We start from the raw sequence: 14977 nt of genomic DNA on the forward strand, positions 1-14977 counted from the left end.
TAAAAATATTGAAAGTCTGTAAACACCTGCCATGAGAGTCACTGCTGCATGAGCCACCTCCCAGTTTCATATTACTTTTCTGCAGTGAATCATAAACGACAAATCAGTTCCATGGTTTAGAAGTCTATCAGAACTAACAAAAGTGTATTCATTGTGCGCAGCAGTACTTTAGTACAAAATATCCCACATTATTGATTCTGTGTAATTCAATTGATGTTAGATCTTCACTGCTGCATATAAAACTATCAGTAGATACAAATAAATTCATACTGTATAATGTCCACCATCATGAGTAAATGAAGTAATATATTAAACAGTTAGGACTGATGTAGCCTTTTACATTGTGCAGAAGCACTTGCTCTTTTTATTTTCTTCATTTATGGTTGTGATTTGTTGTGGTTCAAGCTTTTTCTTGCTGCTTTCATTATTCACTTAACACAAGGGTCATAGTCTCTTTCTGTTCCCTGCATGCATAGATTCCTTTTGTTCTTTCTCCACAAATTCAAGTTCACTTCCCAAAGGAAGCAGTTAGTAAAATTATATATCGTTTTTTTTTTTTCTTTTCCTGAGCTTCTCTAAAGTTTTTTAATGTCCCCCTCGGGATAAATAAAGTGTGTCTAATCTAATCTGAAATGACAAGTGTTGGCAGTAGAAGTAACGAAGAGACAGGTAAAAAATGGCCATAATTGTAAAGTTAGAATGCAAGAATTTTTTGCATACTGTAGAGATCATTCAGTTAGCCTAAAGCTGCACTGGCCCATTATCTTACCCAGTTATTTTTTAAAGGTCATCAGGGTCTCAAATACCTGAAGTGGTAATTTGCTTGTCATAGCCCTGTATGCAGAATGCAGATGTTTTCCTCCTGAATCAGCTTTCCTTTCCTTTCCACCCAGGTTTTTGACGTTTGTACTGATATAATTCTCCTGAATTATACAGATTCATGCCTAAGGGACTTTGAAGTAATGTATTGGCTCCCTGTACAGGTTTCTCTGTTCAAGACTAAACACTTTCAAAGTAATGTATTTTCTTGCTGTTTTATACACAGTGACCATTGTACTCTGGTCAGAACTACATGTAAAATTCAAGGTCTTTCAAATCGCATCTCAATAAAGAAATCAGGGTTTGAGCAGAATGCCTCTTGATTTATATTTAGCAGTGTTTATGGCAAAAACCTGACAAGGATGGATAAGATTAGGAACGAGTACATTAGAGGGTCAGCTCAGGTTGGGTGGTTTGGAGACAAAGTCAGAGAGGCAAGTTGGTTTGGACATATGCAGAGGAGAGATGCTGGAATATTGGGAAAAGGATGCTAGGGATAGAGCTGCCAGGCAAGAGGAAGGCCTAAGAGAAGGTGTATGGATGTGGTGAGAGAGGACATGCAGGTGATGGGTGAAACAGAGCAAGGTAGGGTTAGCACATCATCTAGAATCAGCCTGCTCAGAGTTTTGGTACGGTAGCTTCTGTTGCCATGATTATAATGAACAACATTTTATCCAATGAAAGCAGACTTTGCCTTTTCAAATGCAAGCTGCTCCGTGGTGTGTCTTGGCATTTACCACTCGTAAATTGCTCACAAACAAGAGTGCTTAAAGAGAAACGTGTACTTTTTGGAGACAGTGTTCAGGTTCTGTACAGTTTGTGCCTGTCAGCACTAGGCACACAGTGACAAGCATAGGGAAATCGGAGAATTGGGCTTTTTGTCAAGTTCTGCCTAGTGCTTACAGTGGAAATATGAGAAATTTTCATAGCAAAAATCCTGTTGAAAAAACTTGTGACTGGCCAAACACAAAGAGGTTAGACACAGCATTTCACTCACTTTTTGCAGTATAGAGTAAGATGGAAACTATTAATTTAAAATTGATTACAAGAATAGCTGTTTGATGGTTGATAGAGTTAGTTGGTACAGCTGCAGATCCAGGTGGTTATCCGAGGGGAAAACCTGAGCAGTTCCGAAGTAATTTGTGAAGAAGTGCATTCTTAGGATGTACTTGTCAAATTTTGTCTGGAAGATGCAGTGTTCATACATGTTCTTCAAATAACAGCAGACACACTAGATGTGTGGGCATTCATCACTGCCATGACCATTCCTGCGTCATACACTGTACATGCTCTGTGTATCACTACAGTATGTTCTAATTGATTAATGACCAAGACTTGTGTTGAGAACCAAATAGTGTTAAGTCTATATGAGGAGACTATTAAAAATTGTAAAAACACCTCCATCTCACTGCAAGTGTCAATTTTCTAATATGTGAATGTTTAAACCACATTTTAATATATTTATATAAATTCATATTTTTAATATTATAATATTGGATCAGGTGGCAGCTCTCATTCATTAAAGGTCAACATATTGGCCTCCTGTAAGAGTTGATAATTTGTACTGTAAATTACAATTTAATCTCAGTAATCCTTTTTTTTTTTTTTTTTTAACTGCCAGTTCAACGCCATTCTCCTGTCCCTCAGCGTCATTCTCCGGTCCCTCATCGCCATTCTCCTGTCCCCCAGAGAAGATCTCCAGTGCCACAGCGGCTTTCCCCAGATATCTATCAGAGATCTCTGGTACCAGATTCCAGTGATGGTCCTGCTTCATATGCTGCCCGACCATCTAGTCAGCATCTCAGAGCCACTTTTCAGGGTCGGAGAAGCTATTCTGAGGTTAGTGACCCTGCAACATACCAACGACCTTCAAGGCTATCCATTGATCCAGTCTCTACTCTACCGAAACCACGACAATATGGAGACAACTATGTCAAGAAACAGCAACAGAATGGCAGCAGCAGTGTGACAAGCAGCCCACGTCACCTCAGAGATCCTTTTCCCCTTGAGCTGCCTCACTTGTGTTTTGAGAAGCCAACTCCACCACCTCCACCGGCACAGTCATCAGAAGATGAGGAAGACTGGGATGCTCCCACTAGTGCCACACCACATCCTCTGGGTACCACTGGTCTCAGAGTACCATCACCATGCACAGTCTTTCCCATTCCCAGCCCTCCTGCTACTCTGAGTTGTCATCCTTCAGGATATCTGCTGACAGATCACGCTCAGTCCTGGCCTTCCATTAATGTAAGTTCTCTGACACAGTGGAATCATTTTAAATTCTGAAAAAAGTGAATTATATGGAAAAGTGAACACTTTAGATTGAAGAGTTCTTTATACATTAATCACTATATATATCACAGAACACAGTCTACACTAGGGGGTATTCACAGCTGCAGGTTTTCATGGTAAACCATATGTTAGGTATGAATATTTCCTTACTTGAGCCATTTTACTTCTTCTGCTAGTTGGATGATTTCAAATTAATAAATAATGAAACCTATAGTCCTCAAAAATACATTTTTATCTATTTACTATTCTTCCTTTATTCTCCTCTAGTGACATTGCAAACAGTCAATCAGTTAGTACTGAAAAGGGTCACATGCTGTCAACCCAGTATCTGGATTCCTTATCTGCCTTTGCTTGTGCCTTTCAGAATAGTAAAGTGGAAGGAATGAAATTTTGTAAGCGAAAATCATTTGCCAATATTTTGAGTTTAGAAAAATACTGGAACTGTAAAACCTACAATAAAGAAGCTACTCCAGGAGCCTTGTATCTGTTACTGGTCTGAGTTTTGTCAATGCAAAGCAGACATTTTCAAAATAATATAATGTGTGCTCCACTTTTTGAGTTGCAGATGCAACAGTAGTTTTAAAATTGGGTCCTTGAATATTATTATAAAAGGCAAATATTTACTAAAAAGATGCGCATGATGTAATCTTACAGGTAAACTTAACAGCTGAGCAAACTTTAAATTAGGCCAGTACAAGGAACCTGGATGTCAGTTGGGCTAATTTTTGATTGGCAAAACAAAAAAAACCATTGAGCACCTGACAAGAAATACAACTCGAGAACTGCCTATTTTTATAGAAGATTATATTCCATTGTATATGCTCAAATGGGTGAATAGTCAAGCTTTTTCTTTTGTGCTTAGATAGTAATCCAGTTTTTTTTATTTTCATGATGTATTGTGTACTGGTCATCTGATCACTCATAGTAATTCAGCGACAGAAATGGCAGCATCTGTCAGATGGATGTTTGTCTTGTATGTCATCAGTTCGATTTGAAAATGCTGGTGGAATGGCTTGTTTGTTATTTTGTTAAAATTATTATATTCATGGCAGAGATACCACACTGATGTGTGTCAAATCAAACATTGTCAAGGGGGGAAAAGCCAGAAGTTGGCAGTTCCTTAATTCATTCTAAGGGATAATGTTTGACCAAACTTCTGAGGCACTACTTCAGAGTATTCCGATTACAGAAATACATAAAAGGATATCTTGACCAATGCAATTTGCTCATTTATCTAAGAGACAGGAAGACATGCCTTGGTGGTCTACTGATCATGTGAGGAGGGAGAAAAAGAGGAGGGTAATCTGATGAATATCCTTTCACAGCTTGAACTATTGGCAATACTCTGAAAAGTTAGAATTGCTTTGTGTTAAGAAGGTTTGCATTAAGGTGTGAGCTTCCAAATCCTTGCATTCACTGTGCTGATAAGGATGAGGAAAATGAAGCAGTCTGCATCTTAACTATTTCTGAGTGTTAGTTTGCTGCACAATGCATTGCAAAATGCACAGAGGTTTTACCCTTGGATAATTCAGATGGGTAGTAATGTTAGAAAGAAAAAAAAAAACTTTCACCTGGCAGAAGTGTCACTGAAAAAATTGAGAAACTCTTGGGCCATTGTGCTCTTCTGTGTGTTTAAAAAGACATGTATCTCTTCCAGCAGACAGACCTTGGTGAGTGGCTGACATATACTGTAGGATGACTCTGGACAAGCAATCCTGAAAAGAAATTCCATTGTTGCTTTCATTCCTCTGCAGAGTTTGTCACATAGCATTGACTGATGCATAAAGCAAGGCAATTAAACTACTGATGAATTTAGTGCGATCATAGGCACGGCTCTGTCTATAATAACATTAATATTGCTTAAACCCAAATAATTGTCTTCAAAGAAATTAGTTAGCTTTTCATTACATTGGAATGTGTTGGTAATATAAATAAATAAAATGTCAGTCAATTCCACATGAACTTACCTGTTCTTGTTGTTGATATTCTTCCTTTTTCAGCCACCATTATTTTAGTTCAATTTTTGTAGCCCAGCTGTGTTCGCTACTGAGCTTATGTAGCCAGCATACTGCCCTTAGGCAAAGATAAGCACACATGGAGATAACTTACTGTGTGTGACATTCATTTTTTAATTCTTCAAATTCTTCAGCATGGGCTTGCCTGTTTTATTATTTCATGATATGCTTATTTGCTTTATACTACTAACCTTTATCTGTGATTGTGTGGAATGTCCATAGGCTAGGACAAGTGCCCCGTGATGATAACTGGTGCAGAGCTTTCACCTTTTCCTTGTGTTCATGTGGAACTAGTCCACATCCTGTGGGTTCCTTCCACAATCCATATGTATGTGTGTTAGATTAACTGGCCTATATAATTTGTTTAAGTTGCATGTGTGTGCTGGAGTGTTCCTTGTGATAGGACTGTGGGTTGCTGTGCTGCTCCAACTCCCCATTATTCTATAGAAGATAAAAGTCCTCAAAAGATGAATGGCATGACAAAGAAGAAGAAGCAGTAAAACAAAATGCCTCATTAAACAAGTTTAACATGTCAACTACCACAATGAAAATAGGTAAATTTGTTTCCAATGTCACAACAAAATCTGTGTGTTATTTTAATATGCTAGATAAAGGCAGCAAAAATCTAAATAAAAATGTGTGGTGTCAAAAAATATATATTTTAGTTAATTATAGATGGTACCTAAAGTAGAATATCTTGTAGTTGGTAGTCAACATGTTAAGTGAAATTGGCTTATTAGGCCAGTTATGAGAAGCTTGGTTGCAGTGAAAATCTGTTGGTGCTGTGATCTTCCAACACCAAGTTGAGAGAATTATTTTTCTTGGGGTCGTACAGAAAGACAAGTTCCAATTAAGGAAGGAAAGGTATAAACTATGTACAGGTAATCAATATACATCGAGCCAGAATAAGCAGCACTGTTTGACCAGTAGGTGGCAACATGCACTGAAAGAGTCCTCTTCATAAGGAATGTCTGCTATGGGTATTGATTAATATTACCTTCTACAAAATTTTAATACAAATCTCAGCAGGCATCTTATTACTTATGTGAGCATCAAATGGCAAGACTTCACATTTATTCATAAGAGACAGTGCACATCATTAAAATGTTAGTAACAGCCTAACATTAACCCTAATTAGATCAGCACTCCCTTGATTTGCCCAGACTATTTGGTAACACAGTTGTGATTCTGATCTTGAATAATTTAAATCTGGACAACAACATTATTTTGGCTTGTGTAACTGGAGTTTGCTGTTTTTCTTTAGCTATGGATGGAGACTGAAGACTCTGGCATTAGGAGCTGCCCGCTTTGTCAGCTGACCTTCCCAGTCACCTACCCTGATGATGCTCTTATTAAACACATTGATACTCACCTGGAGAACAGCAAGATTTGATTGCTTCTGCATCTCTTGCAGGAGGTTCCATTTCAACTATGTCTGCTTTTTTTTCCTTGTGTCATGTACACTTATGAAGAGTAAGATCACAGAGGAGATTTTGTTTTTGTCCTCCTTAGAATCTTGAGCAATGAGCTAACAAAAACTGCATGTTTCTGCAGTTGTGTTTTAAGATTAAGGCACCTTTATATATGTTTTTATGAAGCTGCATATGTTGATACTGCTTTTTAGTAGGGGAAAAAAATAATAAAACTGGGTTTGTTGAAATCGCCAAAACAATTAAATATCTTAAAGCAATTTAGGTTAAATGTCTAATAAAAATAACCTTATCGTCTAATTTCTATTAAAACAGGGCTGACATCTGTAAAATGAGAATATGAAAAAAAACTGATGAAAATGCTTTCATCTTGAGAAACACATAGCTTTCTTTGGCTTTTTTCAGCCAGAATATTTGCATTATACAATAAAATTTACCAAAATGAAGCCTTAAATGATAGGTAGCAATCTCATCGATGTATATGTGTAAATGAAACATGGATGCGACTGAATTACTTTAATCCAAGGTTTAAAGGTTTACACACATAAAAAAACAGGATGACAATACTGCATTCAGCTGATTTTCTTCATACATCCCATCACCCAGTTCTTCACCAGCAACAATTCAGGGGTGTCAACCTTGGTTCCTGGTGGGCCTCACTGGGTACAAGTTTTCACCCCAGATAATTTCTTAATCAGTAGCCAGTTCTTCTGTCAATGTAATCCTGTCATTCAGCAACAGCAGACATTTCTGAAGTTATTAATATTGCTTTTCTCAGTAGCTCACCCACACCTTTTGTGGACCGGAGCAGATCAGCATTTTTCTAGCACTTTAGTATCTCTCACCAGATGACTGCTGCACAGGTAACTGGTTGGCTGATAGTCCTTGTTATTTGTGTCTCAATATTTAACAGCTGGTTAAGAGGGTGAGCAATTAAAGCCTCCGAATGCAGCTGTTTAGGAGGAAATCAGTCAGTTACTGGTTAGAAATCTCAGCAAGGCACAGAACCAAAAGTAAGCAGCACTAGTTTGATTTAATTTAAGCACTTGGCTGGAACAAGCACCTGCAGCCACTGTGGCCCTACAAGAGTTCAGTTTGACACCTCTGGCATTATTGATTGCAGCCCAGTAGACAGCTTGGTCTACTTTTAAGTTAATTTAATTAGAAGGCTGTTTAGGGTTAGGACTACTTAAAATGTCAGCCGATTGGTTTGCAGACAATAACTGCCTCCTCTCAACAATTCTGAAACAGTCATTTCAATAATTTTATCCTTTTTTTTAATAAAACACAAGATTAATGGTAGAGGTAAATATTCCTTTTTGACAGTAGATTGATTTTTTAAGTAATTAGTTTAAAAAGTAGATTTTATATTGTGTCTAGGTAGTACTTATTTAATGGACTGCATTTTCTAAGTATATGGACGCGCAATTCCTGCGTTCACAATGCTTTATGAGGAAAATGGGGTCACGGATCAGCAGCATCTGGTGCAACACCCTTGTCATAATCATAGAACATGTTAAAAGGAAAAGTCACCATTTTTTACGTATGGGTTCATCATAAAACTTACTAGGGCTTGTTGTTGACCCAAACTGAGATTATGTTTGCTGCTTGGTTTTTTAATCATCTATAATTTTTCTGCTAGAATACTTTTTTTCAATCCTGGAGACGTGGTAGTGCAGTGATTAGTGTGGCTATTTCATTAATCAGAGATTCTAGGCTTAAAACCCATTCCCAGTCACATCATTGTTCTCATGTAGTATGCACAGTCTCTGTGTGTTTGTTATCTCTTTCCTCACACATTACTGATGTATTGTGCATATCAGATTAATTAGTGACGCTAAATTGGCCCCATGTTGGTGTATAGTTGCTGTGATGGAGTGACACCCCATCCAGGGCTGGCTCCTACCTCATGCCCATTGTTGCTGGAATATATTTCTGTCCTTTATTAACCTCAATTGGATTAAGCAGTTTTACGTCTGCTTATATGTATGTGGTGGTACAAAGCACAATCTTTTACACACTGTTGGACCAGATTTCCTCAGGTTTTATTTCTGGAACATCTTTGAAGATGTCATTCCAAGTTAGTCATTTACCTTCAGCCAACCATCTTTAAAAGTAGCCTCTTACATCACAATGCGGGGACCGTCCAAAGACTCATGCAAAATCTCCCCTGACAGGAAGAAGAGTGAGGGGGAAAAACTCATTCCATCATGCTACAAGATTGGAAGAAGAAAAATCTAGTTTAAATTAAGGTACAGCTTTTAGATATTTATGAAAAAATATGAAATGGTGCGCCTTAGCATTTAGCATACTTTTTGTGCTTTAAGATGTCAGAGGCTAAATTTAAAGCTGATTGATTCAACATAAATGACTATCCCGAAATGACTTTATGTAGCTGCAAGAGAAGCTCAAGGAAATCAGAAATGTCCATTCCACACTGATAAGAAGCAGATTTGTCACTTCTAGATAACAACATTACAAACCACATTGCTATATCATTACTTCTTTATTTCAAAATGGGAAATTTAAATTACTGAAGTACAGAAATAATTTATAAGATGGAAAGGGCAGGGTGTATTACAAGGTATTTAAGATTACTTTAAATGGGTTTCTGAAGGGAGGGTAGCTTAATTTTAGTGAAGGGTATGAACAGAATGCAACAGATAGAAGATTTGATTTGTCAGTCTTTGTGGTGAACCCATATACCAAAAGATGTGAGGCTTTCTCTTATCTTTTCTGCAGCTCCTGCACTTGAAATTTGTGTAGTAAAGCTATACTACAGTATGTTTAGGTGGAGGCTTAGCTGCATTTAAGGAAGACATCTCCATGTTCAGAATATTTAGTGCATTTCTGCACAGTAAAATTATCCATGTTCAATTAACACTTTAACTGTTTATACAAGACTGTTCTTTCCAGAGTGAACCCATTTAAATAGTTAAAGTGTTAATTGAACACGTATGATTTTACTGTGTAGGATGCTGAAACCAGCACACTAGCTGCAACGAATCCAGTACCCATTCAGTTTCCTAATTTTCAATTAATTTGAACTCTTCGCCTTTGTAAATATGACACTTTTTCTTTTAAGGAAAATAGATCTTAATAGTTGGCCCAAGTGGGATTGTTTATGTAGCAAAGCCTGCACAGGAGGCAGGCAGTTCTGTCTTTTTTTATATTTATAGTCTGGAAACTGAACACTGACCTGTATGGAACTTTTATATTAAATAGCTGGGCAGAATATGTATGTGGGCAATGTCTGAAGTAAAAAGGTTAGGTGCTTGCATCAGTCTAAGGACACCTATTCACGTCATTGAAGTCTGTCAGACAAATAACCTGTATGCGTTAAAGTACCCTTCTGCAGCCCACACTATCCCATGGCACTTTATAAGGATAGATACCTATTTCTTTTTTTTTTTTTTTTTTATAAAACTGTAATATATATATATATATATATGTATAATTTTTTTTTGCTTAATAACTGGAGCACACAGATATTGAGTGATCTGTTAGGAGCCACACAACAGGTTCGAGTTGATAATTAAACCAGCAGCCCTGTGGTTCTAAGTCTGTTTCTTTAGCAACATCACCACATCGCTTGCCCCAGAAATTTTGGAACTTTGTACCCAAATAACCTTTTAAGTTTTTAATAAAGTGATTTTATTTCCCACTACCGCTCACCAGAAATCCATCTTGAGCCCCTAATAATATAGTATTTTTCAAGGAATCACAGCAGAGTTTTTTTTTTTCACAAATGAGGCATTTCTAAATGGAGTTATTCCAATATTCTGGGACCCCAAACTAAATGCATTGTTGGAGTGCTAATTGACAAAAAGAGGACAAAAAAAAACCAGATGCCCTGTTAGTCCATAATATATCGCTCACCTCTTTATCTACAATTTGCTTTCAAGACAAATGTTTTCCTTTTAAGTGTTGCACCTTTGCCAAAGTTAACTCCTGACATTGTTCATTCTAGTTCCTGTTCTGACCTTCTGCTTTGTTCAGTATGTCTTTTCTGTGCTCAGATTCTACTATTTGCCAATTTTCAATAAGTCCATCACTACTCATTGTGTGGCAGAGACAAAAAAGGGTCATTGGGTGTTCTTCCAGCAGTGGTTTGGTTTACTACACTTTGATAGAAAGAGAGAAATACAAAGGAAGTAAAAGCTTACAGTCCACTTTGTTTCAAAATATGCATTACTTTTAAACAGTATCTTAACATGCTAGAGAAAGGTGTGGAAGGCGTACCCCCAGACACAGACAGACCAACACCAAGATGTCCAAAACACACCTTTTATTTCTTTTTTCACTGCACCACAATGTTCTCACACCAGCTCTCTCCACTGTCGTCGTCTTCTTCTTCTTCTTCCTCTCTCTCTTGACCTCTTTCCTCCTCCTTACAAGCTTTGTCTCCTTCCTCCCAACTCTGGCTTGTCTGGAAGGAGGCGGCCCCTTTTATCATGACCCGGATGAGCCCCAGGTGCTCCCCTTGACGTCACTTCCTGGTGTGGCGGAAGTGTCAGGAAAGCACCTGGAAGCACTCCGGGTCTTCTTGGAATTATTTCCGGCAGCACTTCCAGGATGCCCTCACTGTCCGGGCGCACCCTGGCGGTGGCCACGTCCTCTCACGAGCTTCCCAGCTCCGTCCTTGTGGCCCCCAAATAGATCCGGGCGGCTGCCCACTCGTGGCCGAGGAGAAGTATTGTCCAAGTCGGGGACTATCCAGGCGTCCCCGTACATCTGTGACACTGCCCCCTCACCAGCTGAAGCCCATCCGGCAAAGCAGCCCGTCCCGCGAGGGTTAGCAGTTTCCCAAGGCGGGGTCCCGGCGTACCATCTTCCATGGTCTGGACCTGCAAAACAAGAAACGGGTGCGGAGACGTTGTCCCGACGCCACCTAATGGCATCTTTGCTCAGGGCATATGGACAACGTCTCCACAAATGCCCAACTCCATGGCACCTGTAACACCGGCGCACCTTCTTGCCTTTCTGGTGCTCTCCGGGCCTGAAAACAGGACGGGAACACCCGTGCCTGTATCTGTTCAGCTTGGCTTGGGACAGCTCTCCATTGCCTCGGAGAGAGCTCTCTTACCGCACGCGAGCTCTCGTAAACTCTCTCTCCTGTCGGGAGACGCCTCCTTTTTTCTTCGGGACCTCCCGTTACTCTGGGGCGCTGTAACAGCTTGGATCCCCTTATGAATTAAAGAGGGACCCCGTGCTGTTTGCACACCTCTCGAACGGGTTACGAGCGCCGCAGTTTCCTGGCGCGGAGCGGTCTGGGTGCCGACACATACAAGCTGGCACCATCCCCCCCATCTCTGCTTGTACTGCGGGCTCAGTACTCATTCCCCGATCTACTGTTGGAACCCCTGCTACTTGGATCCCTTCCATTACATCTGGGTTCTTTTCGCTAGGGATTCCATTATCATGTTCGGTACCGGTATCACTTACCTGTACCAAAGCATCGGACTGGCTGGAGAATCCCACGTCGTGCCGCGTTAACCACCCCAGTACGGCTCTCAGGGGTGCGTCCGCAGTCTCCTCCAGCGTCTTGATTACCCCCTTCAAATCAGCGAGTACCTGTAAAAGAGGCTGTACAGGACGAAAGTCTTTCTCTAACTCCTGTACAGCCAATAACAAGTCACTTAAGCCAGCCGGCGGCGAATTCATATTTTTTTCATACTCACCCGCCGGCTGGGAGCCATGGAGCTCCTGCGCATGCTCCATTGGGATTGACGTTCGTAGGTTTTGCCTTCGAGTACTCATCGGCGGGTACACAACACACTGCATCCAATCATGTGCTTGTATTTGGGAGGAACTTCCGGTCTTCCGACGCTCCCTCTACCCTATGCGCGGATTCATTCGGGGAAGAGTCTTCTGGGAAGCTTCCGCCCCGCAGCCATTCTGCAGTCAACAGCGGCTCCTCTTTGTCTCCCATCGTCGTCTCGTTGTCACTCCACGGGTCAGCGTGCTTCGGCAACAGACGCGGATTCGGGCAGTCCCCTACTAAAAAACAAGACCAGGGGACCGCAGGGTAAGCCCCACCAAGCGTATCAGCATCACCCTCAAGACTTACCTCCCGAATCCCGTCTTCTTGAACACGTTGTCGCTGGGCGGCCTCTTCCCCATAATACCGACGTCCGTCAGGTGTGGTCCTCTGCAAGCGTTTTCTGAGGCGTTGGCGCAGGCTTGCATGCCGCGATGGAAGTGTGCCTTCATCTGCTGTGCGGGGTTGCCTCCACAAAATATTTCTGAAAACGGAGTCCCCCCTTTTAGCAGGAGGTGGGCCCCATGTTGGGCGCCATTGTGGAAAGTGTACCCCCAGACACAGACAGACTGACACCAAGATGTCCAAAACATACTTCTTTTATTTCTTTTTTCACTGCACCACAATGTTCTAACACCAACTCTCTCCACTGTCGTCGTTTATTCTTTCTCTTTCTCTTGACCTCCTTCCTCCTCCTCACAAGCTTCGTCTCCTTCCTCCCAACTCTGGCTCCTTGTCTGGAAGGAGGCGGCCCCTTTTATCATGACCCGGATGAGCCCCAAGTGCTCCCCTTGACGTCACTTCCTGGTGTGGCGGAATGTGTCAGGAAAGCACCTGGAAGCACTCCGGGTCTTCATGGAATTATTTCCGGCAGCACTTCCTGGTGTGGCGGAAGTGCTGCCATCCAGGATTCCCTGACTGTCCGGGTGCCCCCTGGCGGTGGCCACGTCCTCTCACGAGCGTCCCAGCTCCGTCCTTGTGGCCCCCAAATAGACCCGGATGGCTGCCCACTCGTGGCCGAGGAGAAGTATTGTCCAAGTCGGGGACTATCCAGGCGTCCCAGCTGGGCAGTGTCCCAGTACATCTGTGACAAAGGTTATTATAAAAAGAATGTTTGTAATGTTCTACAAATACTGTAAACCACGCTAGAGGATTATCTTCACAAAATCAAATTAAAGCAAAAACCAACAAGGTTCAGCATTTTGTAACAATTTGTAATGGCTAGATTAGAGTAATGCCTGGTGATAAAACTACTTTAAAAATGTGATTCTAGAGAAATAGTACACAACAAAAAAGCATATGCAAAAAATACAAGGAAAAAAAACTTGAAACAAGTTGTTTTGCTTTAGCAAAAAGTCTAGCAATGGATTATGCAAAATTTACTTGACAGTATTTCTTAAAATAAGTTAAATCTTAAATATACATTTCTTGATATACCAATAAATCTGACAATAAGGAAAACAAGATTTAATGGCTTGATTTAACTTTTCACTTGCTTAGATTTCATTTTTTGCTGTGATAGCAGAGCAGCGGGAAACTGAGGTCACTGTTTGGGAGTGTTTGGTAAGACTTCATTCAGCTTTGTTGCTGCAAATGTGAACACCATGAAATACATAGCTAAAGTAAAAACAATTACAAATGTCTTTGTTGACCTTAATGATAAAGCCACAAAAAGCAATTACTACAAAATATAACAAAATATTTTGATGCTTCAGCTAAGTTAATTGTCTAGCAGTTTATGCAATGTGTTACAGCAAATAATTTTCCATGTTCCATGGCAATGGTGAACTTAATAATTTACACTAACAGTAATACAGAGGGAGGACTACATATTAAGAATTAGATAAAATAATCCTTAGTAAGTATAGGTAGCATGCAGGACATAGGCTATAGAATAACCATCTTCAATTATATATTCTAAACAGCAACATGTAACTAAAAACATACACTTGGTAACATTTAAATGAACACTTGTGTTGTTTCAGCTTTTACACCCAAAGTTAAAGTTGTACATATTAACCATATAGCAACAATGCTTTATTCTTCTGCTAGGGGGAAAATAATGTACATTTAAATTTCTCATAATTTTTCCCAGATATAATTCATTAAAATGAAAATAAAGCAGACAAATAAAGCACCAAGAAATTAGCATTATTATAACATTTCATGACTGCCTGTGTTTGTGATCTTTGAATACCACATAGCGGCAAACTGCAAATAAACTCTCAGGATCTTGTGAAAATTTAAAATATTTTTCTGAAAGCATCAGAGCTTCTGCGTTTCTTTCTTGCCATGCTAATTCAGATCAGTCTTTTATACGAGACCCTTGCACTGAATGAAGCAAATGTGTTTTCAGTTATTTGCTCAAGATGTTTACAGATCTACTGGTTAAATGAGAACATTTAGTGTGGGTGGACAAGAGGCACTGGGGAACCAGTCTTTTAGTATTAGAGCAGGATATCTCGGTGTTAAATTGTGCAGTATAATGATTTTCATTTGATATTCACTGCTTATGTAAATACATCCAAAAATAAATATCCTCAAGTGACAGTTAAGAGCTTTTCAATATACTGTTAATGTTGTGTCTTTTATAGGGAATTATTAACAGCAGGTTCATAACTATAGAAGTATATGGGTAACCTTTTAAAAACACCACAGAA

At 39.9% G+C, this 14977-nt stretch overlaps 1 protein-coding gene across 1 annotated transcript in view; it reads left to right on the forward strand.

Annotated features, from left to right (window-relative positions):
- tbkbp1 (TBK1 binding protein 1) overlaps positions 1 to 7863 on the forward strand; it is a 108246-nt gene extending 100383 nt beyond the window's left edge. Inside the window, exons 9-10 of the mRNA XM_039740252.1 lie at positions 2441 to 3066; positions 6391 to 7863. Of these exons, the coding sequence (XP_039596186.1) occupies positions 2441 to 3066; positions 6391 to 6519 (755 nt within the window). The 3' untranslated portion in view covers positions 6520 to 7863. The remainder of the gene's footprint in view (positions 1 to 2440; positions 3067 to 6390) is intronic.
- The last annotated feature ends 7114 nt before the right edge of the window (positions 7864 to 14977 follow it).

Source organism: Polypterus senegalus, chromosome 17 (assembly GCF_016835505.1).
Source record: "Polypterus senegalus isolate Bchr_013 chromosome 17, ASM1683550v1, whole genome shotgun sequence".
Lineage (NCBI taxonomy): Eukaryota > Metazoa > Chordata > Cladistia > Polypteriformes > Polypteridae > Polypterus > Polypterus senegalus.